Source organism: Mirounga angustirostris, unplaced genomic scaffold (genome assembly GCF_029215605.1).
Source record: "Mirounga angustirostris isolate CCGP_5_RB_7025 unplaced genomic scaffold, mMirAng1.0.hap1 SCAF_9, whole genome shotgun sequence".
Taxonomy (NCBI): domain Eukaryota; kingdom Metazoa; phylum Chordata; class Mammalia; order Carnivora; family Phocidae; genus Mirounga; species Mirounga angustirostris.
This window is the reverse complement of record NW_026991717.1, coordinates 67,531,811-67,559,495: the sequence shown is the minus strand read 5'-3', so window position 1 is coordinate 67,559,495 and position 27,685 is coordinate 67,531,811. Positions and strand designations below refer to the sequence as shown.

Here is a 27,685-nt window from a genome sequence, read left to right as displayed (position 1 = left end):
TTTTTAAATGTACAGACAGCCCTGTTAACTATATGCATATTGTTGTGCAACAGATCTCTAGAGCTTTTTTATCTTGCAATAGTGATATACACTGAGTATATACTCACTGAACAAATACTCATTTCCCTCTCCCCGCCCAGCCCCTGGCAACCTGTATTATACTCACTGTTTCTAAGAGTTTGAATACTTTAGATACCTCAAATAAGTGGAATCACGAAACCATTCTCTTTTTGTGATTGGCTTATTTCACACAGTATAATAACCTAAAGATTCACCTACGTTATTGCATATGACAGGACTTCCTTCTTTTTTAAGGTTGAATAATATTCCAACGTATGTATATATCACTTTTTGTTATCCATTCCTCTGTCAATGAACATTGAGGTTGTTGCCACATCTCAACTATTATGAATAATGCTACAATAAGTGTGAAAGTACATATTTCTCTTTAAGACCCTAATTTCAATTCTTTTGGATAAAGACCCAGAAGTAGGTTTGCTGGGTCATGTGGTAGTTCTACTTTTAATTTTTTGAGGAACCTCTGTACTGCTTTAATTATACAATAGCTGCATCATTTTACATCCCTACCAAAAGTGCACAAGTGTTCCAATTTCTCCACATCCTTACCATCATTTGGTATTTCTTCTTCTGTTTCTTTTTCCTTTTTTTTTTTTTGTGATAGTTGCAATCTAATGAATGAGGAGATATCTCGTGGTTTTTATTTGCACACCCCTAATGATTAGTGATGCTGAACATATTTTTATACAGCTGTTGGGCATTTGTATACCTTCTTTGGAGAGATGTATGTTAAAGTCCTCTGCCTATTTTTAATTGGATTAAAAAAATTTTGTTGTTGGGTTGCAGGGGTTCTTTATATATACTGGATACTAATATGGTTTGCAAATATCTTCTCCCATTGTGTGTGTTGCTTTTTCACTCTTTTGTTGATTTCTTTGCTGTGCATAAGTTTTTAATTTGGATGTAGTCCATTTGTTTATTCTTGACTTTGTTGTCTGTGCTTTTGGTGTCATAGCCAAGAAATCACTGCCAAATCCAATGTCATGAAGATTTTTCCCTATGTTTTCTTTTAGGAGTTTTACAGTTTCAGGATTTATGTTTAGGTCATTAGCCCATTTTGAATTAATTTTTGCAAATGGTGCTAGGGAAGGGCCCAAATTTATTCTTTTGTATGTGGATATACAGTTTTTTCAACACCATTTGTTGAAAATAGTATGCTTTCCCTATTGTGTAGCCTTGGTACTCTTGTTGAAGACATTTGACCATATACATGAAGGTTGATTTCTGGGCTCTCCATTCTGTTCTATTTGTCTACATGTCTGTCTTTATGTTGGTACCATACTGTTTTAATTACTGTAGGTTTGCAGTATTTTTTTAAATTAGTGTAAAGCATTGTTTTTTTCAAGATTATCTGGGCTATTTGGGGTTCTTTGAGATTGTGTATGAATTTTAGGCTGGTCTTTTCTATTTCTGCAAAATAATAATTTAAAAAGCAATTGGGATTTTAATAGGGATTGCATTAAATCTGTGGATTGTTCTGGGTAGTGTGGATAATTTGACAATATTAAGTCTTCCAACCTATGAACATGGACTGTCTTACCATTTGTTTGTGTTTTCTTTAATTTTTTTCATCATTTTTTGGTAGTTTTTAGTGTATAAGCCATTTGCCTCCTTGGTTAAATTTATTCCTAAGTATTTTATTGTTTTTGAGGCAATTGTAAATAGGACTGTTTTCTTAATTTCCTTTTCAGATTATTGTTAGTGTTTAGACATGCAACTGGATTTTTTGTGTTGCAACTGGTTTAGTATCTTGAAACTTTGCTGAATTCATTTATTAGTTCTAACAATTTTTTTGAGTGGAATCCTTAAGGTTTTCTACATATAAGATCATATCATCAGCCAGAGAAATTTTTACTTCTTCCTTGCTGATTTGGATGATTTTGTTTCTTTCTTATCTAATTGCTCTGTCTAGAACTTCTAGTACTATATTGAATAGAAACGCTGAGAGGTGGCCTTGCCTTTTTCCTAATCTTAGGGGGAAGTATTCAGTTTTTCACCATTGAGAATAATGATAGCTTATGGGCTTTCATTTATCATTTTTATTATGTTGAAGTAATTCTCTTCTAATTTTAGTTTGAGTGTTTGCATCATGAAAAGGTGCTGAATTTTGTTAAATGCTTTTTCTGTATCCAGTGAGTCAAGTAGTTACTGTCCTTTAATGTGATATATTGTTTGAGTTTCATATGCTGAACCATCTTTGCATTACAGGAATAAATCTCACTTGGTCATAGTGTATAATTCTTTTATTATTTATTTTTTGGAGGTAAATTTGGATTTTTATTTTATTTATTTAAATTTTTTTTGGAGGTAAATTTGGCTCTTTATTTTTTTTTATTATGTTATGTTAGTCACCATACAGTACATCATTAGTTTTTGATGTAGTGTTCTGTGATTCATTGTTTGTGTATAACACCCAGTGTTCCATTCAATACATGCCCTCTTTAATACCCATCACTGGGCTAACCCATCCCGCACCCCCCACCCCTCTAAAACCCTCAGTTTGTTTCTCAGAGTCCATAGTCTCTCATGGTTCATCTCCCCCTCCGAATTACCCCCCCTTCATTTTCCCCTTCCTTCTCCTAATGTCCTCCATGCTATTCCTTATGTTCTTTTAATGTATTGTGGAGTTCAGTTTGCTTATATTTTGTTGAGGATTTTTGTGTCACTATTCATCAGAGATACCGGACTATTGTTTTCTTGTAGTATCTTTGCCTGATTTTATGCCAGCTTCATAAAATGAGTTTGAAAGTGTTCCCTCCTCTTCACTTTTTTGGAAGAGTTTAGGAAATCATGTTAATTCTTTAAATGTTTGGTAGAATTTTTAGTGAAGCCCTCTGGTTCAGGGCTTTTCTTTGTGGGGAAGTTTTGATTACTGATTTAATCTCCATACCAGATACAGTTCTGCTCAGATTTAAAATTTCTTCATGATTTAGTCTTGATAGGTTGTATATTTCTAGAATTTTATCCATTTCTTATAGGTTATACAATTTGTTGGCATTGTTTATAGTAGTCTCGTATGATCCTTTTTATTTCTGCTACACTAGTTGGATTGTTTTCTCTGTTATTTTTTTATTTTTGTTGAGTCTTCTACTCAGTTTAGCTAAAGGTTTGTCAATTTTGTTGATCTTTAAAAAAAAACCTCTTAGTTTCATTTTTTTTCCTGCTTTTTCCTATTCTTTCATTTATTTCTGCTTTATTCTTTATTATTTCCTTTCCTCTGCTAGCTTTTGGTTTAGTGTGTTCTTTTTCTAGTTCCTTGAAGTATAAAGTTAGTTGTTGATTTGAGTTCTTTTCTTTTGTGTTCAATGTCTCTGTTCACTTTATAAATTTCCCTTTTGGTACTGTTTTTGCTGTATCCTATAAGATCTGATACGTTTTTTTTCTTTGTCTTAAGATGCTTTCTAATTTCTTGTGATTTTTTCTTTGACCCATTGATTGTTCAAGAGTGTAATTTTTGACAGATTTATAAATTTTCCTTTTGCTATTGATTTCTAGTTTCATTTCATTGTAATTGGAAAAGATCCTTGATATGATTTCAAACTTCTTAAATTTATTAAGACTTGTTTTGTGGCCTCACAAGTGATCTATCCTGGAGAATGTTTCTTGTGTGCTTGAGAAGAATGTGTACTCTGCTGTTATTGGGTAGAGTGCTATTTTTATGTCTTTTAGGTCCAATTAGTCTCTAGTATTGTCCAAGTCTTCTATTTTTTATTATTATTTTTATTATGTTCAATTAGCCATGTATGGTACATAATTAGTTTTTGATGTAGTGTTCAATGATTCATTAGTTAAGTATAACACCCAGTGCTCATCACTTCTGTTTCTTTACTGATCTTTGAACTGGTTGATCTATACATTATTGAAAGAGGGGTATCAAAATCTCTACAATTATGGTGTTACTGTCTATTTCTCACATCAATTATCTCAGTGTTTGCTGTATATATTTGGGTACTCTGCTATTAGGTGCATATTTATTATTATACCTTCCTTGTTAATTGACTTTTTTTAAATAATTTTTTTTATTATATTAGTCACCATACAGTACATCATTAGTTTTGATGTAGCATTCCATGATTCATTGTGTTTTTTTAAAGATTTTTATTTCTTTATTGAGAGAGAGAGAGAATGATAGAGAGCATGAGAGGGAGGAGGGTCAGAGGGAGAAGCAGACTCCCTGCCGAGCAGGGAGCCCGATGTGGGACTCGATCCCGGGACTCCAGGATCATGACCTGAGCCGAAGGCAGCCGCTCAACCAACTGAGCCACCCAGGCGCCCTATGATTCATTGTTTTTAATCATAATGTTCTTCTTTGTCTCTTGTGACAATTTTTGCATTAAAAATATCTGATATATGTATGGCAACTCCTGATCTCTTCTGGTTATCATTTTCATGGAATACCTTTTTCCATCCTTTCACACCCAGTTTATGTATGTCCTTATATCTAAAGTGTATCTCTTGTAGACAGCATATAGTTGTATTTTATTTTTTTTATCCATTTAGTCACTCTATGTCTTTGATTGAAGAGTTAAGTCTATTTACATTTAAAGTAATTACTGATAAAGCAGATTTGCTGTCATTTTGTTATGTCCTATAGTTATTTTGTCATTCCTGTCTTGCAGCTGTCCTTGGTGTGTTTTATTAAGTTTTGGGGGGTGTGGGCATGCTTTGATTGCTTTCTTACTTTTATGCATCTTCTATAGGTATTTTCTTTGTGGTTACTATGGAAATTACATGAAACACCTTATAGTTATTATAATCTATTTAAACTGATAACAACATCAGTCACATATAAAACTCTACTCCTTTACATTTTTCCCCTTCCATTTTATATTACCAATGTCACAAATTACATCTTTGTATATTTTGTGTTAACATAGTTTTATAGTTATGGTTATTTTTTATTTGTAAAATTCCACACTAGAATTAAAAGTAGTTTATACACCACCATTACAGTTATTATAGGATTCTGTATGTCTATATATTTACATTTATCATAAAGCTCTACATTTTCATATGCTTTAGTGTTGCTGTCTAGTGTCCTTTTTTTCTTCTTTTTTCTCTTTTCAACTTAAAGAACTCCCTTTAGCAATACTTTTAAGGAAGGCATGTCTACTGGTAATGGACTCCCTCAGCTTTTGTCTGTCTGGGAAGATCTTTATTTCTCCCTCCTTTCAACTTTTCTGTATGTTTAAACTTTTCCTTAATAAAATGTTGGGATAAAGCAAATATGAAGTTAAGAAAGTTTCAAATAAAAACTAAGAAAATTTATTACTAGCAGACCCACACAAAAAAATCCAAGACTTTAACATGAATGTTATTAGCTAGAATTAAATATTTGCTTATTTCTTTTTTTAATTTTTTTAATTTGTTTTTTTTAAATTTTATTTTATTATGTTATGTTAGTCACCATACAGTACATCATTAGTTTTTGATGTAGTGATCCACAATTCATTGTTTTTGCATAACACCCAGTGCTCCATGCAGTACGTGCCCTCCTTAATACCCATCACTGGGTTAACCCATCCATCCCGCCACTCCCCTCCCCTCTAAAACCCTCAGTTTGTTTCTCAGAGTCCATAGTCTCTCATGGTTCATCTCTCCCTCTGATTCCCCCCTTCAGTTTTCCCTTCTTTCTCCTAATGTCCTCTATGCTATTCCTTATGTTCCACAAATAAGTGAAACCATATGATAATTGACTTTCTCTGCTTGATTATTTCACTTAGCATAATCTCCTCCAGTCCCATCCATGTTGATGTAAAAGTTTGGTATTCATCCTTTCCGATGGCTGGGTAATATTCCATTATATATATGGACCACATCTTCTTTATCCATTCATCTGTTGAAGGGCAGCTTAGCTCTTTCCACAGTTTGGCTGTTGCGGACATTGCTGCTATGAACATTGGGGTGTATATGGCCCTTTTTTTCATTACATCTGTGTCTTTGGGGTAAATACCCAGAAGTGAAATTGCTGGGCCATAGGGTAGCTCTATTTTCAATTTTCTGAGGCACCTCCACAGTGTTTTCCAAATTTGCTTATTTCTTGAGGAAACAAATTATAGTGAAATGGACAAACCATAAACATACCATCAATGAATTTTGATGAATGAATTATTGTCATCCTAAAAGTATCCTCACTTTTATGTCTGGGGATATTTTTGCTGGGCACAGAATTCTAGGATGACAGTCATTTTCATTTTGTATTACCAAATATATGATTCCATTGTTTGGGTTTCCTTTTTTTTTTTCCTGTTTAAAAGTTAGGTTTTATTCTAATAGTTGCTTCTTTGAAAGTAGCCTGTTTTTAACACATTTTAACTGTTTTCAGTTTCTTTACTTTGCCTTTTGTTTCTAGCAGTTTCATCATCATATGCCTAAATATGGATTTTTTATTTAGCTTAGGGTTCATAAAACCTCTTGAATCTGTACCTTGGTGTGTTTCATCAACTTTGGAAAGTTCTCAGCCATTATCTTTTGAAATATTGCACCTTTCCCATTATCCCTCTCCTTTCTTTCTGACACTAATTACATGTACTCTAGACCACTTCATTGTTTCTACTTCTCCTAATCTCTAATGTATACTTTCTATCTTTGTTTTTCTCCATGTTTCATTCTTAGTATTTTCTCTTGAACTTTTTTTCCAATTTACTGAATCACTCTTTGGCTGTATCTATAGGCTTCTCACAAGCTCACTACCACTATCTCCTATATGACCAAAAAGTCTGGTCTTATTACTCTCAATCTGGGTTTAAATCTGTTACCACTGAAACCCAGGATTCTCATACTATGCTTATTCCATAAAATCTAATCCCCATTTCTATGGACAGTGAGGCAACTTTCTCACTATCCCCTTTATTTTATACATTAATTTGTTTGTCTCATTCCATAAGATAAAAGCTTCATGAAGGAAATGATTTTTGGATGTTTAGTTCACTACTGCATCCCTAGTGCTAGCCATATAGATGTAAGCACTCAATAAATATGTGTTAAATAAATGAGCAGCATTCCACTTTTCTTTTATAAGAAATCACCAAAGTGAAACTTTATAAAAACATCAGAAACTTTATTTTTAAAACAACAATGATAATAACAATAACAAGCTGCATACAAGTGCTTAACAGCTAAATAAATAGTAGGACAAAATATATAGTCAAATACAATTTGAAAGCAGAGAAGAAAATCAATTGATTGGTTATTTTTATTATCCTCCTCTAAACTGATAGGTCCACCACAGATTTTGGATTAAAAAACACTTTTCCACTGTCCAGTTTGATCCTCTTGACACAGTGGTATTTTGTTACTACTACTGAAATCCATATATTAGGGACAGAAATGAGTCAAGTAGCTCTCTAAATTTGAGTGAATCGGATGCTTGATTTATTACTCTGATCCAATGACCATTTGCAGCAGCAGTGACTTAGTACCCAAGGCCAAAATCTCTCTGAATCTCAAGTTATATCATTGAGGTTTGTAGAATTAGGATTTAAAGCTTGTGAAATGCTTTGCTCCCTCTTATCAAATCATTTTTCTGCTCTTTAGCTTGAAGACAAAGGTGGGGGAGAAGATGGGGTAGAAAAGCTGTACTGAATGCGAATGTTGGTGAGTAAAAGTCATCATTCATCTTCCTTCTTCCTTTGTCCCTTCTGTAAGGAAATATTTTTGAAGTGGCATAAAGACAATGGCAGTGTATCTCTCTGGACAGGATCTTTGAGTTTATACATGTTGCTATGAGTGGTGAGAGCAAATTCCCATGCGTAACAAACTCAAGAGGCCTGCCATCTGAATGCTTCTGGTCCTCTTTTTTTTATATATATATACATATTTATATATTTATATATAATATATATATATATATATATATATATATATATATATATATATATATATATATATATAAATCTATGGAAAGTTTTAAAGGGCCCTAGTATATATCTTTCTACCTAGACTACAAAAGTGTTGTAGAATAACATTTAAATATTTGTTTAGCACTGGAACTCACTACACCATCTCCACCTCCTGTAGTTAATTTTCTTAATCAAATATTTTTAAATTTACATGTATACGCTCAGTATAAAAGTCACAAATTACAGATATGTAAGTATTAAGCTTTTCTGTTTTTCTTCTTCAGGCCCCTTGCCCCCAAGATAGCCAATATTATCACTCTGGTTATTATGTGCCCACCCTTACCATCCTCATTCAAATATAAATGAATATATAAGCTCCTTGACTCCATCAATATTTTTCAGAAAAATAGGATCATATCCTACACCTCACTCTAGACAGACTAGATATCTGTCACTGTAATCATGATGCTGGGAATAATGACTACCTGTAATAACTTTCATTTGAACTTAGAAATAAAATTACTCTGTAGTTTGTTGTCACTTATAGTGAATTCCATGAGGGGCTAACAGTTTTTTAAACAGCGTAAGTGCTCATAGATATTTGTTAGATTGAAGCAAAAAATAAAAGCACAGAGATAGTTTAACACTATAAAGTTTTTCAAGATATTTGATGGTATTTCTGAAATAAAGCAAAATAAAATGAAAAGAGCCAAGAATGGGCTATGAGACTATCATATCTTTAAAAGCTACAACTTCTAGGAATGGGGGCTTTTACAATCATGTAAAATATATAATTGTCTCATGAGATTATTTCAACAAAAATCAAAATTAAGTACTAAGCAATAGTAGGCCATTAATAAAATTGGGGCTATATTTCTGTGAACCTGTTTCTTTAAAAATGCAGTGGCTTTGTCAACAATTAATTTGAAATACTATTTCCCATAAAGCTGTTTGGAAAATTTAAAACAACTATATAAGAAAGAAAAAGCTTGTGAATTGTGAAAAGTAAAAGTCTTGATTCTTCTGTTAAAGGTTATACATTTTAATATGATCTTTTGGCTGATTTATGTAAAGCTTTGTATTTTTCATTTTCTCAAGCCTGTCACTGCAGTGATGTATGGTACATTTTAGCATCAAGTTTGCCATAAGCAATAAAGTCAAGGCACCAAAGAAATTTTAATATATTTCCCCATTTTTAACCTGGAGCTTTCCATTATTCAGTTATTTTGTTTGGAATCCTCTGTTTAGTTGACATAAGTTTTATACTCACATAAATTACTTTACAATTTTGACTTAAAGATAAAATTTAAATATTAATTATTAGATAAGTAAGTTTATGGGTCATCATATGTAAAGTGAAAATCTTAGTGATAACTTAAATTTTACACTAACAACCTGTCTAAAGGTTGTATTTTACATTCTAGTTTGCTTTAAGAGTATTTTTCTCTAACACCAAGATGAAAGAAAAATGAACGAGAAAGTGACTTTCATTAAATGGTATGCAACATGAAAAGGAAGGATATGTCTATAAAATTCTGTAAGAAGAAAAAATGAAGTAAAAAAATAACAATCAATTATAAATTCAAAAATCTTATTCCAGAACTAAGAGCTGTTACAGAGAGTACAAAAATGAAAAAAGGAACAGTCTTCAAGAAATTTACAACCTACTGGAAATAAGTCCTTAAACATTATAAAGCTGATTATTTGTCACAAGAAAGGAAGAAACAAAGTGTTAGGACAGTTCATCTGATGTGGCTAAAGGTATGAGTATTTGAGTTCAAGCTTGCAACATGGGCAGGTTGTAAACAGTTAAAGGAAATGAAGAAAGGAAGACAGATAAGATAGAATAAACAAAGGCAAGTGAGGAGAGAAGAAGAAGGCACAGTAAGGGAGTATCTATCCAATGGTTCTGTACTACTGGAGCAAAGGATACATGTAGGGGGTTCCTGAGAGCAAGTCTGAGAAAGGATGTTATGGTACCGTGTTATACAATCTTCAATTAATGGCTAAACATCTTGTTTATTTAAAAAACAATGTAGCTGTATTATGGATTTTTGTGCAGAGACACAAAAATCAATATGGCAGTGGAACAGAATATGGGGCAGGAGTTCACTTAAAGAGGCTGTATGTTGTCCAAGAGTTTGGGCAAGATATGACTTTAACCAGAGAGATGGGCATGGAGAGGGAATGGTGTAAAACATATATTAGAGAATTAACATGTAAAGAATTAGATAACCAACTGACTGTCATGGTAAAGGAGAGACAGCTGTAATAGATGATGCCAGTATTCTCTTCCTGAGTTACTAGGGGGAAAACAGTTGTGTTAAAGAACAAAAACAGGCAGAAAGTAAACTTGGAGGGGAAAATGAGTTCAAGGCTTGTACACAATGAACTTGATACATATTGGCAGTGATGCCCCGCAGCCAGTCAGAAATAAGGATCTAGAGATAAGGAGAAAGCGTAGATATTAGCAGAAAAACCAGAAAGAGAGTGACTTTAGAATCATCTGCATAGAGCTGAAATGTAGATTGTGGGAGAAGACAAAATCCCAGAGACAGAAAATGTGGAAAATGAAAAAAATGGAACCTTAAAAAGAACTTGGGGTTATATACATTTGTTGAAGGTAAGAAGCAGAGAAACTACTGAAGGACATAGAAGAAATCTTGAGCGAGTAGAAGTCAGAATGGTACAGAGACATATAACCATTACAGGGGAATTTTTCAAGGAGATGGTGACCAATATTATCAAGGAAAAGGATTAATTAAAGATTATGAAGATTGAGAAAAGACCAACAGCAGTTCATCGAAGTAACTGAAGTCAGGCTAGATTGCAAATGTGTTATAGAATGAACTGAAATTAAAGGAATTTAGGGAACAGATACAGATTTTCAGAGTGATATTCACAGTACTACATTCTACATCTCACTATTATTTGGGGTGGAACGTTAATTAATTTACTATGAATTTGAAATAGCAATGTGATTTTGATAAAACATGTGAAAAGGATCTGTATTTTTGTCCTCTAGCATTTATTTTTCTTTTGGAAACCATACTTTGTTCTCCCTCTAGAGCATACCCTTCTCTATTATCTGAGTGAGGTCTGGAGTAAAGATGGTGACTTAGCCCAACCTTTGCCCAAGCCATTGAGATGCAATGGGATTTCTGAGAAAGAAACTCTGTTTCCCTCTGGTTCCACACTAAGAATGTCATATCAAAGCTTGTCATTTGCAAAAAACAAAAAAGGCCTAAAGGAGGCAACATTTAACATAAGTTATAATAATGAAGACAAGTAAAATGTCTCAGCAAAACTAACGAAAGAAATCACAGAACTCAGTAAATAAATTGAGAGATATTCCATGATCATGGGTAGAAAGACAATATTGTCAAGATGTCTGTTTTTTCTAATTTGGTCTACAGCTTCAATGCAATCCCAATCAAAATGTCAGCAAGTTACAAACTGATTCTAATATTTATATAGAAAGATTTAGAATAGTCTGAAGACAGAACAGTCAACAAAATATTGAAGGAAAAGAACAGTCAGAAGGCTGACATTACTGACTTCAAGACAAACTATAATGCTATAGTTATTAAGACATTGTGGTATTGATAAAAGAATAGACAAATAGAGCAATAGAACAGAATAGAGAGTCCCAGAAACAGATCCACACAAATACAGTTAGCTAATCTTTGGCAAAGGAGCAATGCAAATAATGGGGAAAAGATAGTCTTTTCAACAAATGGTGCCAGAACAGCTATAATTCCACATACAAAAAAATGAATCCAGACACAGTCCTTATACTTCTTTATAAAAATTAACTCAAAATGGAACACAGACCCAAATGTAAAATGTAAAACTATAAAACTCCTAGAAGATAACATAGAAGAAAATCTAGATGACCTTTGGTTTGATGATGACTTTTAGATACAATATCAAGGGCATGATACATGAAAGAAATAATTAATAATTCATTAAAATTAAAACTTCTGCTCTATAAAGGACAGTGCCAAGAGAATGAGAAGACAGCCACACACTGGTAGAAAATATTTGCAAAAGACATAGCTGATAAAGAACTATCCAAAATATACAACAAGCTCTTAAAACTCAATAAGAAAACAAACAACTCAATTAAAAAGTGAGCAAAGATCTGAACAGACACTTCACAAAAGAAGATATAGGAATGGGCAAATAAGCATATGAAAAGATGTTCCACATCAAATGCATTCAGGAAAATTCAAACTTAAAACAAGATAACACTGCACACCTATTAGAATGGCACAAGTCCAAAGTATTGACAATACTGAATGCTGATGAAGATGTAGAGCAACAGGAATTCTCATTCATTGCTGGTGGGAATATAAAATTGTACAGCCACACTGGAGGACAGTTTGGTGGTTTCTTACAAAACTAAACATAGTCTTAACCATATGATCTGGCAATCACACTCCTTGGTATTTACCCAAGGGAGTTGAGGACAAAATCCTGCACATGGATATTTATAGCAGCTTTACTTATAATTGCCAAAACTTAGAAGCAACCAAGATGTTCTTTGGTAGGTGAATGAGAAATAAACTGGTACATCCAGACAATGGAATATTACTCAACACTTAAAACTCATGAAAAGACATGGAAGAAGTTAAATGCATATTTCTAGGTGAAAAAAGCCAGTGTGAAAAGGCTACACATTGTATGACTGCAATTATATGACATTCTGGAAAAGGTAAAACTATAGAGACTGTAACAAGATCAGTGGTTACCAGGGGTAAGAGGGAAAGAAAGGATGAATAGGCAGAGCACTGAGGATTTCTAGGGCAGTGAAACTATTTTGTATGATGCCATAATGGTGGATATATGTCACTATACATTTGCTCAAACCCACAGAATGTGCAATATTAAGAGTAAGCCATAATGTAAACTATGTACTTTGAGTGATAAAGTTGTGTCAGTGTGGGTTCATCGACTGTAATAAATGCACCACTCTGGCGCCAGATGTTGACAGTGGGGAAGGCTGTACATGTGTGAGGGCTGGGGGCATATGGGAACTCTCTGTTCCTTCTGCTCAATTTTTCTGTGAATCCAAAATTGCTGTAAAAAATTAAGTCTATTCAAAATAAAGTTGTCTAAGGTCAGCACAGATAATACCAAAAAAATTTTTTATAAGTTGGCTATTGTAGATAATGCTGCTATAAACATGGAGGTGCATGTATCCCATTGAATTAGTATTTCTGTATTCTTTGGGTAAATACCCAGTAGTGAGATTGCTGGATTGTAGGGTAGTTCTATTTTTAACTTTCTGGGGAACCTCCACCTGTTTTCTAGAGTGGCTGCACCAGTTTGCATTCCCACCAACATTGCAAGACAGTTCCCCTTTCTCCACATCCTTGCCAATATCTGCTGCTTCTTGTGTGATTTCAGTCATTCTGACAGGTATGAGGTGATATCTCATTGTAGTTTGGATTTGCATTTCCCTGATGATGAGTGATGTTGAGCATTTATTCATGTGTCTGTTGGCCATCTGTATGTCTTCTTTGGAGAAACATCTGTCCATGTCTTCTGCCCATTTTTTAACTGGACTGTTTTTTGGGTGTTGAATTTTATAAATTCTTTATATATTTCAGATACTAACCCTTTATCAGATATGTCATTTGCAAATATCTTCTCCCATTCCTTAGGTTGCCTTTTAGTTTTGTTGATTGCTCCTTTTACTGTGTAGAAGCTTTTTATTTTGATGAAGTCCCAGTAGTTTATTTTTGCTCTTGTTTCCCTTGCCTTAGGAGCTTTTATCTAGAAAGAAGCTGCTATGGCCGATGTCAAAGAGGTTACTGCCTGTGTTCTCATCTAGGATTTCTGTGGTTTCAGGTCCCACATTTAGGTCTTTAGTCTATTTTGAATTTATTTTTGTGTATGGTGTAAAAAAGTGGTCCAGTTTCATTCGTTTGCATGTGGCTGTCTAATACTATTTGTTGAAAAGACCTTTTTCCACTGGATATAAAAATTGTATTTTTCATTGTTATAAAATAATCAGTAAGATTTAATGATATTCTTCCTGATTGCCCAATACTGTTGATAAAATGAATACTATATCAAACAAACTGAGTGTTGTTGGAGTGGGTGGTGTGGTGGGAGGGATGGGGTGACTGGGTGATAGACACTGGGGAGGGTATGTGCTCTGGTAAGCGCTGTGAATTGTGCAAGACTGTTGAATCTCAGATCTGTACCTCTGAAACAAATAATGCAATATATGTTAAGAAAAAAAAAAGAAGAAGAAGAAGGTAGCGGGAGGGGAAGAATGAAGCGGGGGAAATTGGAGGGGTAGACGAACCATGAGAGACGATGGACTCTGAAAAACAGGGTTCTAGAGGGGAGGGGGGTGGGAGGATGGGTTAGCCTGGTGGTGGGTATTGAGGAGGGCACATTCTGCATGGAGCACTGGGTGTTATGCACAAACAATGAATCATGGAACACTTCATCTAAAATTAATAATGTAATGTATGGGGATTAACATAAGAATAAAAAAAAAGAATCATACATGTTTAAAAAAAAAAAAAAACTAATGATGTACTACATGCCGGCTAACTGAACATAATAAAGAAACAGACACACTAAAAAAAAAAAAAAAAATGAATACTATATCGAAACAAAAATGACAAGTCATGTCAGTAACATCCAGTAGAATAAACTTGATTGGCTAAGTAAAGTGACTGCCTTTTCATTCTCATTTTCAAATGCTCTGCATCATTATATAATTGGCAGAGGGGAGAGCAGGAAAGAGAGAAGGAGTAAAATAAAACAATGGGATGAAAGCAAATAAATGTTACAGAAATGACAGAGAGGAAGTAAAAGGGGAAAAAAGGGCACTTACCATGTACAGTCATGGATAGGACATGGTAACTAAAGTCAGAGAAAGTGAACCCTGAGGAAGTCACCAATAATAACGAATGAGGCTTTCACATTTCCCCAATTAATCAATGTTTCTATTAACTTCTTCTGATGAAGATATATATTTCTTTATATAACAAAAAAAATTTCTTTATAGAACAAAAAAAATGCAGAGAAAGAGCTGGATATAATAGCTGAGAAAATGCTATGTAGTTTTTTTCATACAGAAATGGTAGCTTAGTAAAAAATGTCCAAAAATGTTCTTCAAGAATTATGTATATAATTAGATTTTCTGTAGTTGTCAGGCACTGGGGACACCTAAAAAAAAAAAAAAAAAAAGAAGTAGAAGAAGAAGGAAAATGCACCATATTTATTCAGTGTCAGTGAATATTCCACCTTAAAGAAATAACATTCTTTTCTTTAAGAGGGCAAAATGGCCTGTGAAAACAAATGAAATACTAAAACAACAAGGTGAACAATGAGCTATTTAGGTAAAGCTGAACATACAATGGCTGATATGTCTAAACAAAAATTCAGTGGTTTTTACTTTGTGTGTGTGCACATGGCAGCAATAGTAGCAGAGACCTAGAAAGTAAGAGGTTCCTTTCACTGGATATGAAGGATGTTTGAATAGTACAGCTTTATTTTCTTGAGGATTACCAGCTTTTTGGGAAAAGGTCACCAATAATCATCTTCTAGCTTAATTCAGTGATCTACTTTCAACCCTGTCCATTCTAATTTTTCTAGATTGGAAACTCTTTTGTCCTGATTTCTGGAGTTCCATTCTTTTCCTTCCTTTGCCAATCTTCATTAAACCTCTTGATTCTTCAGATTCCCTATCATTCATATATATATATATATATAAAACTTGGGTTGTGCCTCAAGACTTGGTGATAGAACACCAAAGATGTGGAAAACTTCTAATCCTTTATATTGAAAGTAGCAGACTTTTAAAAAAATTTTATTTAATTCTAGTTAGTTAACATACAGTGCAATATTCGTTTCAGGAGTAGAATTCAGTGATTCATCACTTACATACAACACCCAGTAAGGAGCAGACCCTTTAATCAAAGGGTCTAATCCAGATCTTTACCTATTCCACAAGACATCCTTAAATTGACATTCTGCTGTATCTTGACAATCAATGTATTTAAAATAAAACTCTTTATCACACTTTTGTTTCACTTTCCATCTTTCACTTGTACTTCTGTTCTCTTTCATATTTTTGGAAAAGCTCTTATTTCTTCTTTTCCTCCACTCTTAAACTTTGTATAATGAAGCTCCAATTCATTCCTAAACCTTTCCCCTCATGCTTATGTACAATAAACTAATTCTTTTTCTACTAGGTGATTTAATATTTGGTTATATACTGTCCTGTCTTCTCATTGCTTAATGTATATATGATTCCCTTTTTAACTGAATTGCAAACTCTTCAGAAACGTAATTTCGTAGGCATCATATAGAGTTCTCAAACCATAAATATTTGCCAAATTCTTAGTTACTGACTGAGGATCTGGGAAAAAAAATCACTAATGATAAAATGACCTTTTTTTTTTTTTTTTTTTACCCTTTTATCTGTTGTTATAGAATTAAAGATACAGAGCCAATGCATACATCCCAATTTTCTCTTGAAATCACTGTGAAAGTGAATCTTAGGTTTACTTGCCTTGTCCTCCAAGTGCAATTCCAAAAAGCGTAGATAAGCAACAGGTGCAAATGCATCAGCTGAATGTGTGACCACTTCTGATGAATCCCTAAAACACAAAAATTTTATAATGCATTTATTTACTACATAAATTGTGGCAAATTGTTCTCTGCTAATGACTAGAAGAAACCAAAAATCCTCCTTTTGTATTTATTTCCACTGGTAAACAGTATGTAGTGATTAAAACCTATTTTTAATAATCTAATATTTAATTGGGAAAAGGATCAAGGATGCTAAATTTACAAGAAAAAGTAAAGAAGCTTTTGTCTTTGTAACGATACAGTTCAACTTTCAGGTTCACTCAAAGCTCTCTGAACAGTTTTGAGACTTAAAATTCCTATTCAATTTCATTTTCACAAATTTTCTTGGTAGGGGCTAACCATTAAACAATAGCGCTTTATCTTCATTATTCCTTCCATTTTCAAGAGGTAATTCATTCAGTGTTTCACACAAAATCTCAATTATCCTTCACAAAAGCAGTACTGGTGACGGTTTTAAGCTCTAGGTGAACTCTTCACACTGCAATATCATTGCTATTAAAATTGATTGTCTGACATAGTAATTACCACATTCAGGTGAAATGGTCTGAACTGCTTGCCGGCACCATATGGATACATGTAAATTAACTCTACTTTTATCAAAGATACCCTGTAAAGCACATATGAATAACTAAGATTATGTGTGAAGTTCTAATAACTAATTATTTTTTATTGTTGTTTATTAAGAAAGCAATAGTATTTTGCATTTCAACTGAAATTTTAAAAATAATTTCCCTATGTCTCTTTAATGCCTTGGGAACTAGTTCCATTGTTTATATTAATACATTGCTAGCATTTCAACCTTTGTAGGATAGCAAATTGTTACTTTATTTGACTTTGCCACTAATGTAAGATATTTTTGAGTCAACTTTTGTAATGTAAAGTTATTTAGTGGCAATAAAAGGAACCTCAAAATACTTGGCTCCAAAATATTAAATTTTCATGGGCAAAATCTGTTTACTTTTCCCTTTGAAAGATCAGAGATAGAGAAAAAAATGTTTGATGATTAAAAAAGTCAACTACCATTCATGAACCTTTAATATCAAATATGCCTCTTGTTAATGCTTAGGAAAAAATAACATTAAAAAGGGCTCCTGTGACATTACAAGGAAAGCAACTTATGTTATAAAAGAAACAGAATTATTAAAGAGTCAGGATCCTGACAGAAAGATATAACTTGCCTTCACAGGCTACATCAACCAAAAGATGTCTCCGCTATAACGAGGAGGAAGAGAAAGAGAAAGTAAAGAGGCCGGCTTGCTTTCTCCCATCTGCCCCTCTGGCTTGTTAGCCTTAGTCTTGTTTTTTCTACTTACTCCAAAATTGCTTGCTCTGGTTGTATCTTGGCTCATCAATCAGATTCAAATTCCAATTCCTATGTACAACCTAACTCTTACATTAAATTTCCATCTCCCTGCTCCTGATCTCAGCTTTAGAAACTGACCCTGAGTCTTAATTATGCCTAATCTAGGCATCTTGGTTTTGATATCCTTGACAATGGAGTGCACCAAAACTATTATTAACATGGAACCAATGCTATGTCCGTAGAAAGGGTTTCAGGCCCTCCCTTCTCATGCCAGTTATCTGCATTAGAAACAGAAGGTTGAGAGCAAATAGCTCATTTAACTAATGTAATTACTACATTCAGAATAAAGATGGTTATCCAGAAAAAAAATATAGAATATTCTAAGCACTCAATAGAGAAGAATATGATTTTTATGGATTCTATTAAACCCATAATCTCTAATTGACTAACATCATTTCATTCACTTATACAAAGCCAGACAACTGGAAGAGACCAGATCTCAAATGAACAGTTTTTAGTTTCAAACAGAATAATGCCCTATTGCTTTTCTTTTCCCTTTCAGAAACTCAAATGAAACTCAACTTTCAAGGATTTTTGGTTTCTGTCTGCTTCATGGATTTCTCTGAAACCTAGAGTAGGATCTGTTGGAAATCCTCAGAGTGACCCAGAAAATTAGGACCAATTGTGCCACAGCAAAAATGCTTTCCAGTTGGCTACTCTCCTCCCCTTTCCCTGTTAATGCAAGTAGTCTGGGCACTACCTCTTATTCAACCAAGGCTTTTCTGTAGCCAAGGCGGTTAGCCCATGTTCCCTTTCACTGCTGCATTAGGCTTAGCCTTAGACACAATTTCAAAAGGACAGCTAAGTCAGGCCAGGCTCCCAAGGTGTGAGGTCAGGCCCTATCCCCTCACTTCAAAACAAAAAACCTGATATTATCTCTTGAGACAGCCATGGTCTTTGTTCCTACCTCTCCTCTAAGAAGACAACTGTATACAGATATTCCCTGTGGACTCACACTTATCCTCATAGACATCTCCAGTATCATTTCTGTGAATCCTTCCTTGACATTGTCACAGACATTGACATTTCTGTGCTTTCATAATGTGTTCACAGCCTTTTCATTGCACATCCACTACATTATAATTAGGTGTTTGTATGCTTGTCTTTCTTCTTAGAGAGGGACCAACTTTTGATCACCTTTGTCTGACTCTCCCCTACCCCACCCCTCCTGGCTCAGTACAGAGAACACTGTCTGGTACTCATCAAACATTTGTTGAATAAATGACTGTAGTTGAAATTTTGTTAAGTATTTTCACATTACACACTAACTGTTGAACTCTCATAAACCCACACTGATTTTTTAATTACCTATCTTCTCATGAATACACACTTTCCCATATGTGTACACTGCATGTATACATGTACATATATACATGCACACACACCAATGTACCATATGCCATCTCTAGCATAATAGAGATAACATTTAATAGGTCTAAAAATTTAAATATAAAATATAAATATAAAATATAAAATAGGAAAATAGTTCATAAATTTAAATAAATCCCAGGTGATACAGGATAGATGTCAGAAGGTAGATAAGTACTTGATTCATCCCCACTGCTAAATACCACATTGTGATGCCCTGTGCTGAATTATTCCTTGAGTGGGTAGAAAACAGGAGTAGGTGGGAAAAATGAGTACAAAGTGTTATAACCATAGAGTTTAGTTCTTCTTTCCTTCCTTCCTTCCTTCCTTCCTTCCTTCCTTCCTTCCTTCCTTCCTTCCATCCATCCATCCCATGTGTAGCAACTTTACCTTAGTAGTATAGCAATATTAATAACTCAAATGGAAAGATGGGGATGTATCAAATACTGACATTTTAAAAATATGTTCATTAATAGAAGAAAATCACTTTCATTAATACAACATCAAGAGTTCAGTTCTTATGTCTGAAAAACATACATATGTATTTTAAAGTAAGAAGTAGTAAGAAAGTAGGCTCTTTGAAGACCTACAATTGTCCCACAATTATTCTCCTTTCATAAAGGCTAAACTGTAATTCTTTTCCTTAAGGCCTTTCAGAAAAAAACCCGTCACTTCCTGATCTAAAAACTCTATCCAGAAGTGAGTAATCACATACTAACTGACATGAAAAGTGAATTTTAAAATGCTCTAGTTAGAAAATTTTTAAATTACTTCCAGACAAAGACTGCTACATCAGTCTTTCCTACAAGATTTTAAAAATGTTAATTGGGGCAAAATGTATCTTATAATAAGCTTCCAGAACCACCCCAATTTCTCTAAACTACTTCATTATAGAAAAAGGATTCAATCTGTGTTTTTGGGAAAAAAAAAAAAAAAAAAAAAAAAAAGCCCTAATGATAATCAAGTCATTTTGCAAGTAAACATTTATTTTTTCTCCCCTTAGAGGTGATCTTCTCTTTTTCATCAAAAAAAAATTGAATCAGACATGTGAAATGGGATTCCTAATCATGAATTAGTTTTATGCCAATTGTGGCAGACCATAGAGCAGGAGAAATTTTAATTTGTCCAAAGAATGAATTCAAAGTTACAAGATCCAGTATTATTAATGGTCAATTGTTAATAAATAGTTACAAGAACTAAACTTACTTTTAACTGAATTTGCAATGTACATTCACTCACAGTATCACATTTAGTGATTAGGTAGGTATGATATTAACATTTTCTATTTTAAAGCGGAGTTAAGATTTTATATATAATAGGTGACATGCTTTTTCCACTAAACTAGGATATGTCCCAACTTATAACCTCCAATTATAACCTAAAAAGGAACACATACAAGTAAATGACAATGGGATAAAAACAAGTAAATAATAAATGACAAATTAATTCAACAATATTTAACAAACACTTATTAGTGACAACTATGTGTTTTAAGAGTTCAAGAATGAGAACAAGCACTAGAGGGGATGGCAGCAAAAGCCTTTAAAAATGGAAGGATTTTTACAGCATAGGAAATATAGCCAGTGGAACTACAGTAGTAGCGCTGTATGGTCAAAGATGGTAGCCACACTTGTGGGCAGAGCATAACCTACAGACTTGTCAAATTGCTATGTTGTATACCTGAAAGTAATGTAATGTAATGCTGTATGTCAACTATATTTCAATTAAAAAGAAAAGGAAAAAAAAGGAAGGATTTAGTAAAGGAGAAAAATGGGAAGGCAAGCTAGAGAAAAGGCATCAAGTAAGAAAGTTATGAAGATAAGGTGAGGCATAGCCTATGAAGAAAAAAGCAGAGAATATGCTTAAGCATCAGAATTAGATGAGTGATGAGCTGATAAATGAGTAGGAATGAAAAGACAGTGCTTCCACTGTGTTCTCAAGATACACACCTGTATGTTAGCACTTATGTAATTGATTTGCCTGTCTCTCCCGTTACAGGAACAACTTCTACAGAGCAGAACAGTAGCTTGCAGAGTTCCACCCACATAATTCACCTCAATAAATGACTGTTCAACTGAACCGAACAGCTCATTTCAGCACTAACATACCTCCCCCGACATCCCTCTCTATAATAGCGTGACTAAACTCTCTCATGCCATTGTCTCGGCCAGGCTCAGGTTGCCTTGCCTAAAAATGATATCCACAAAAATTTCAGTTTTTTGGGGGGAAAAGATGGCGGATGAATAGGGGACCATATTCCAACCAGACCCCAGAGTTGAGCTGGATATCTACCAGACCACTCTGAACACCCACAAAATCAGCCTGAGATGTAAGAAGATAGATCTGGATCTCCACAAACAGAGTATTGCAGGCAGTTGGTTTTGAGGTAGGAAGCGGGGAGCCGTGATTCTGCAGATATTGGAGGATAAACGGAAGGGGGAGGGAGCCGAGCCATGGGGATCCTACACCTCTGGTGAGCGACAGCATCCCGCGCTGGTGACCGGGCACAGACTCGCAGACCGGAAGTGGCGGGGAAAGGACTTTAGGGCAGCCCCCCCGGAAGGAAACCGGAGCCGCGGGGCTGCGCTTGTGAACTGGGGGAGGCTGGTGGTTTGGGAAGCACAAAGGGCAGAGACGTGCCCCCATTCCCTGACCTGGAGGTGAGGACTGGGGATACTGCAGTTTACAGCAGCACAGACAGAAACGGAGATAGTGTGGCCTGGAGAGCTCACTGAAGAACAGACTGTGATCTCTCTGCTCTGAGGCAGAGGGTTGGAAATGGTCTCTTCTGCTCTGACTCTCTGAAGAGATGTGGAAAGCCGCCAGGGAAAGCCGCCAGAGAACAAAAGCCCCCCAAAACCGGTTTTCACTGAGCACATCCCCTGCCACAGGGGGCAGGGCAACTCTGCCCAAACAGGGTTGCCTGAGTAACAGTGTGACAGGCCCCACCCCCAGAAGACAGGCTGGGAAAACAAGTGGCCAGCAACCCTAAGGTCCCTAGAAAAAAGGTGCATCTTGCTTGAGTTGTGGTCAATAATTTGGACTCTATACATTCCCTCAACCACCCCTTAATAGAATGACTAGGAGGAGGAACCCCCAAAATAGGAAAGACTCAGAGGTTATGACTATGACACAGATTTACAAATGGATTCAGATATAACCAAGATGTCGGAGATGGAATTCAGGCTAGCAATTGTGAAGACAATAGCTAGAATGGAAAAATCAATTAATGGCAACATAGAGTCTCTAAGGGCAGAAATGAAAGCTGAACTGGCAGAACTTAAAAATGCTATCAATGAGATCTAATCTAATCTAGATATTCTAACAGCTAGGGTAAGTGAGGCAGAAGAACAAATTAGTGACCTAGAAGACCAATTAACAGATAAAAAGGGAAAAGATGAGGCCAGGGAAAAACAACTCAGAATCCATGAAAACAGAATCAGAGAAATAAGTGACACCATGAAACGTTCCAGTGTCAGAATTACTGGAATTCCTGAGGGAGTGGAGAGAGAAAGAGGACTAGAAGATATATTTGAGCAAATCATAGCTGAGAACTTCTCTAATCTGGGGAATGAAACAAACATTCATGTCCTAGAGGCAGAGAGGACCCCTCCCAAGATCAAGGAAAACAGGCCAACACCCTGGCATGTAATAGTAAAACTTGCAAATCTTAGAACCAAGGAAACCATCTTTTTTAAAAAAAAAAGATTTTATTTATTTATTTGACAGAGAGAGAGAAAGCGAGAGAGGGAACACAAGCAGGGGGAGTGGGAAAGGGAGAAGCAGGCTTCCCGCCAAGCAGGGAGCCCGATGAGGGGCTCGATCCCAGGACCCTGACATCATGACCTGAGCCGAAGGCAGTCGCTTAACCGACTGAGCCACCCAGGCGCCCCCCAAGGAAACCATCTTAAGGGCAGTTAGGGGGAAAAGATTCCTTACATACAGAGGGAGGAATATCAGAATAACATCAGACCGATCCGGCAAGCCAGAAAGGCCTGGCAAGACATATTCAGGGTACTAAACGAGAAGAACACGCAATCAAGAATACTTTATCCAGCAAGGCTGTCACTTAGAATGGATGGAGAAATGCAGAGCTTCCAAGACTGGCAGAAACGGAAAGAATATGTGACCACTAAGCCGGCCCTGCAAGAAATATTAAGGGGGGGTTCTATAAAAGGAGAAAGACCTCAAGAGTGATATAGAAAAGATATTTACAGGGACAATCTATAAAAACAAGGTCTTCACAGGCAACGTGATGACAATTAATTCATATCTTTCAATAATCACTCTCAACATGAATGGCCTAAATGCTCCCATAAAACAGCACAGGGTTGCAGATTGGATAAAAAGACAGGACCCATCCATATGCTGTCTATAAGAGACTCATTTGGAATGTAAAGATACATCCAGACTGAAAGTGAAGGGATGGAGATCCATCTTCCATGCCAACAGACCTCAAAAGAAAGCTGGGGGTAACAATTCTTATATCAGACAAATTAGATTTTAAACTAAAGACTGTAGTTAGAGACACAGAAGGACACTATATCATTCTTAAAGGGTCTATCCAACAAGAAGATCTAACAATTGTAAATACGCCCCCAACATGGGAGCAGCCACCTATATAAGCCAACTGTTAACCAAAATAAAGAGTCATATTGATAATACGTTAATTGTAGGAGACCTCAATACTCCACTCTCACCAACAGACAGATCATTTAAGCAGAAAACCCACAAAGAAACAAGAGCTTTGAATGACACACTGGATCACATGGACCTCATAGATATATACAGAAGACTCCACCCTAAAACAACAGAATACTCATTCTTCTCGAGCACACGTGGAACTTTCTCCAAAATAGACCATATACTGGGTCACAAATCAGGTCTCAACTGATACCAAAAGACTGAGATTATTCCCCACATATTCTCAGACCATAATGCTTTAAAAATGGAACTCCACAAGAAAAAATTTGGAAGAAATTCAAACACTTGGAAGCTAAAGACTACTCTGCTCAAAAATGTTTGGATCAACCAGGAAATCAAAGAATAACTTAAACAATTCATGGAAACCAATGAGAATGAAAGCACATCGGTAAAAAACCTATGGGATACTGCAAAGGCGGTCCTAAGGGGGAAATACATAGCCATCCAAGACTCACTCAAAAAAATAAAAAAATCCTAAGTTCACCAACTAATTCTACACCTTAAAGAACTAGAGAAAAAGCAACAAATGATGCCTAAGCCACACATTAGAAAAGAAATAATTAAGATTAGAGCAGAGATCAATGAATTAGAAACCAGAAACACAGTAGATCAGATCAATGAAACTAGAAGCTGGTTCTTTGAAAGAATTAATAAGATCGAAAAACCACTGGCCAGACATATCCAAAAGAAAAGAGAAAGGACCCAAATTAATAAAATGTTGAATGAAAGAGGAGAGATCATGACTAACACCAAGGAAATACAAACAATTATTAGAAATTATTATCAACAATCATATGCCAATAAGCTGAGCAACCTGGATGAAATGGATGCCTTCCTGGAAACCTATAAATTCCCAAGACTGAAACAGGAGGAAACTGACAACCTGAATAGGCCAATAACCAGTAACGAGATTGAAGCAGTGATCAAAAACCTCCCAAAAAACAAGAGTCCAGGACCTGATGGATTCCCTGGGGAATTCTACCAAACATTCAAAGAAGAAATAAAACCTATTCTCCTGAAGCTGTTTCAAAAAATAGAAACAGAAGGAAAGCTTCCAGACTCATTCTATGAGGCCAGCATTACCTTAATCCCCAAACCAGGCAAAGACCCCATCAAAAAGGAGAATTTCAGACCAATATCCCTGATGAATATGGATTCCAAAATCCTCAACAAAATCATAGCTAATAGGATCCAACAATACATCAAAAGGATCATCCACCAAGACCGAGTGGGATTTATCCCTGGGATGCAAGGGTAGTTCAACAAACACAAATCAGTCAGTGTGATAGAACACATAAATAAGAGGAGAGAGAAGATCCATATGGCCCTCTCAATTGATGCAGAAAAAGCATGTGACAAAATACAGCATCCTCTCCTTATTAAAACTCTTCAGAGTATAGAGATAGAAACTCTTCCTCAAGTTCATAAAATCCATCTATGAAAAACCCACAGTGAATATCATCCTCAATGGGGAAAAGCTGAGAGCCTTTCCCTTAAGATCAGGGACATGTCAAAGATGCCCACTCTCACCACTATTGTTCAACATAGTACTAGAAGTCCTAGCAAGAGCAATCAGACAACAAAAAGAAATACAAAGTATTCAAACTGGCAAAGAAGAAGTCAAACTCCCTCTTTTTGCAGATGACATGATACTTTATGTGGAAAACCCAAAAGACTCCACCCTCAAGTTACTAGAACTCATACAGCAATTCAGTAATGTGGCAGGATACAAAATCAATGCACAGAAATCAGTTGCTTTCTTATATGCTAACAATGCAACTGTAGAAAGAGAAATTAGAGAAACGATTCCATTTACAATAGCACCAAAAACCGTAAGTTACCTCAGAATAAACCTAACCAAAGAGGTAAAGGATCTATACTCTAGGAACTATGGGAACATTCGTGAAAGAAATTGAAGAAGACATAAAAGGATGGAAAAACATTCCATGCTCATGGATTGGAAGAATGAACATTGTTAAAATGTCTATGCTACCCAGAGCAATCTATACCTTCAATGCCATCCCGATCAAAATTCCAATGACATTTTTCAAAGTGCTGGAACAAACGATCCTAAAATTTGTAGGGAATCAGAAAAGACCCCGCATCACCAAGGACATGTTGAAAAAGAAAAACAAAGCTGGGGGCATCACACTGCCCGATTTCAAGCTATATTACAAAGCAGTGATCACCAAGACAGCATGGTACTGGCACAAAAAGAGACATATAGACTAATGGAATAGAATAGAGAGCCCAGATACAGACCCTCAACTCTATGGTCAAATAATCTTCGACAAAGCAGGAAAAAATATGCAATGGAAAAAAGACAGTCTCTTTTTAAATGGTGTTGGGAAAATTGGACAACACATGCAGAAGAATGAAACTTGACCATTCTCTAACACCATACACAAAGACAAACTCAAAATGGATGAAAGACCTCAATATGAGACAGGAATCCTGAACATAGGCAGTAACCTCTTTGACATCGACCACAGCAACTTCTTTCAAGATACATCTCCAAAAGCTAGTGAAACAAAAGCAAGAATGAACTTTTGGGACTTCATCAAGATAAAAAGCTTCTGCATAGCAAAGGAAACAGTCAACAAAACAAAGAGGCAACCCACAGAATCGGAGAAGATCTTTGCAAATGACAGTACAGATAAAGGGCTGGTATCCAAGATCTATAAAGAACTTCTCAAACTCAACACCCAAAAAACAAATAGTCAAGTCAAAAAATGGGCAGAAAACGTGAACAGACACTTCTCCAAAGAAGACATACAAATGGCTAACAGACATTAGAGAAAATGTTCATCATCATTAGCCATCAGGGAAATTCAAATCAAAACCACACTGAGACACCACCTTACAGTAGTTAGAATGGTAAATATTGACAAGGCAAGAAACAACAAATGTTGGTGAGGTTGTGGAGAAAGGGGACCCCTCTTACACCATTGGTGGGAATGCAATTTGGTATAGCCACTTTGGAAAACAGTGTGGAGGTGCCTCAGAAAATTAAAAATAGAGCTACCCTATGACCCTGCAATTGCACTTCTGGGTATTTACCCCAAAGACACAGATGTAGTGAAAAGAAGGGCCATATGCACCCCAACGTTCATAGCAGCAATGTCCGCAACAGCCAAACTGTGGAGAGAGCTAAGCTGCCCTTCAACAGATGAATGGATAAAGAAGATGTGGTCCATATATATAATGGAATATTACTCAGCCATCAGAAAGGATGAATACCCAACTTTTACATCAACATGGATGGGACTGGAGGAGATTATGCTAAGTGAAATAAGTCAAGCAGAGAAAGTCAATTATCATATGGTTTCACTTATTTGTGGAACATAAGGAATAGCATGGAGGACATTAGGAGAAGGAAGGGAAAACTGAAGGGGGGGAAATTGGAGGGAGAGATGTACCATGAGAGACTATGGACTCTGAGAAACAAACTGAGGGTTTTAGAGGAGAGGGGGAGGTGGGGGGATGGGTTAGCCTGGTGACGGCTATTAAGGATGGCATGTACTGCATGGAGCACTAGGTGTTATACGAAAACAATGAATTGTGGATCACTACATCAAAAACTAATGATGTACTGTATGGTGACTAACATAATATAAAATAAAATTTAAAAAAAAGTTTCAGTTTTCAGGTCTAAAGCAGTATAATAAACAGACCTTCTGGTTATGTAGTATAAAGCAGTACATCTTTA

General features: G+C 35.4%; 1 protein-coding gene across 3 annotated transcripts in view; it reads right to left on the bottom strand.

The window, feature by feature from the left end:
- Positions 1-27,685, bottom strand: part of DPH6 (diphthamine biosynthesis 6) — a 232,308-nt gene that overhangs the window by 33,887 nt on the left and 170,736 nt on the right. The window contains exons 8-10 of one of the 3 annotated variants that reach the window (XR_008508076.2): positions 16,462-16,549; positions 14,779-15,113; positions 7,326-7,718 (exon numbers count right to left, since the gene is read on the bottom strand). Coding sequence is in view for 1 of the 3 variants with exons in the window: in XM_045900390.3 (XP_045756346.2) it covers positions 15,060-15,113; positions 16,462-16,549 (142 nt within the window). In the remaining 2 variants the exon portion in view is untranslated. Of the gene's footprint in view, positions 1-7,325; positions 15,114-16,461; positions 16,550-27,685 lie in introns of those variants that run through there. The other 2 variants (XR_010405070.1, XM_045900390.3) reach the window with 2 other exon arrangements.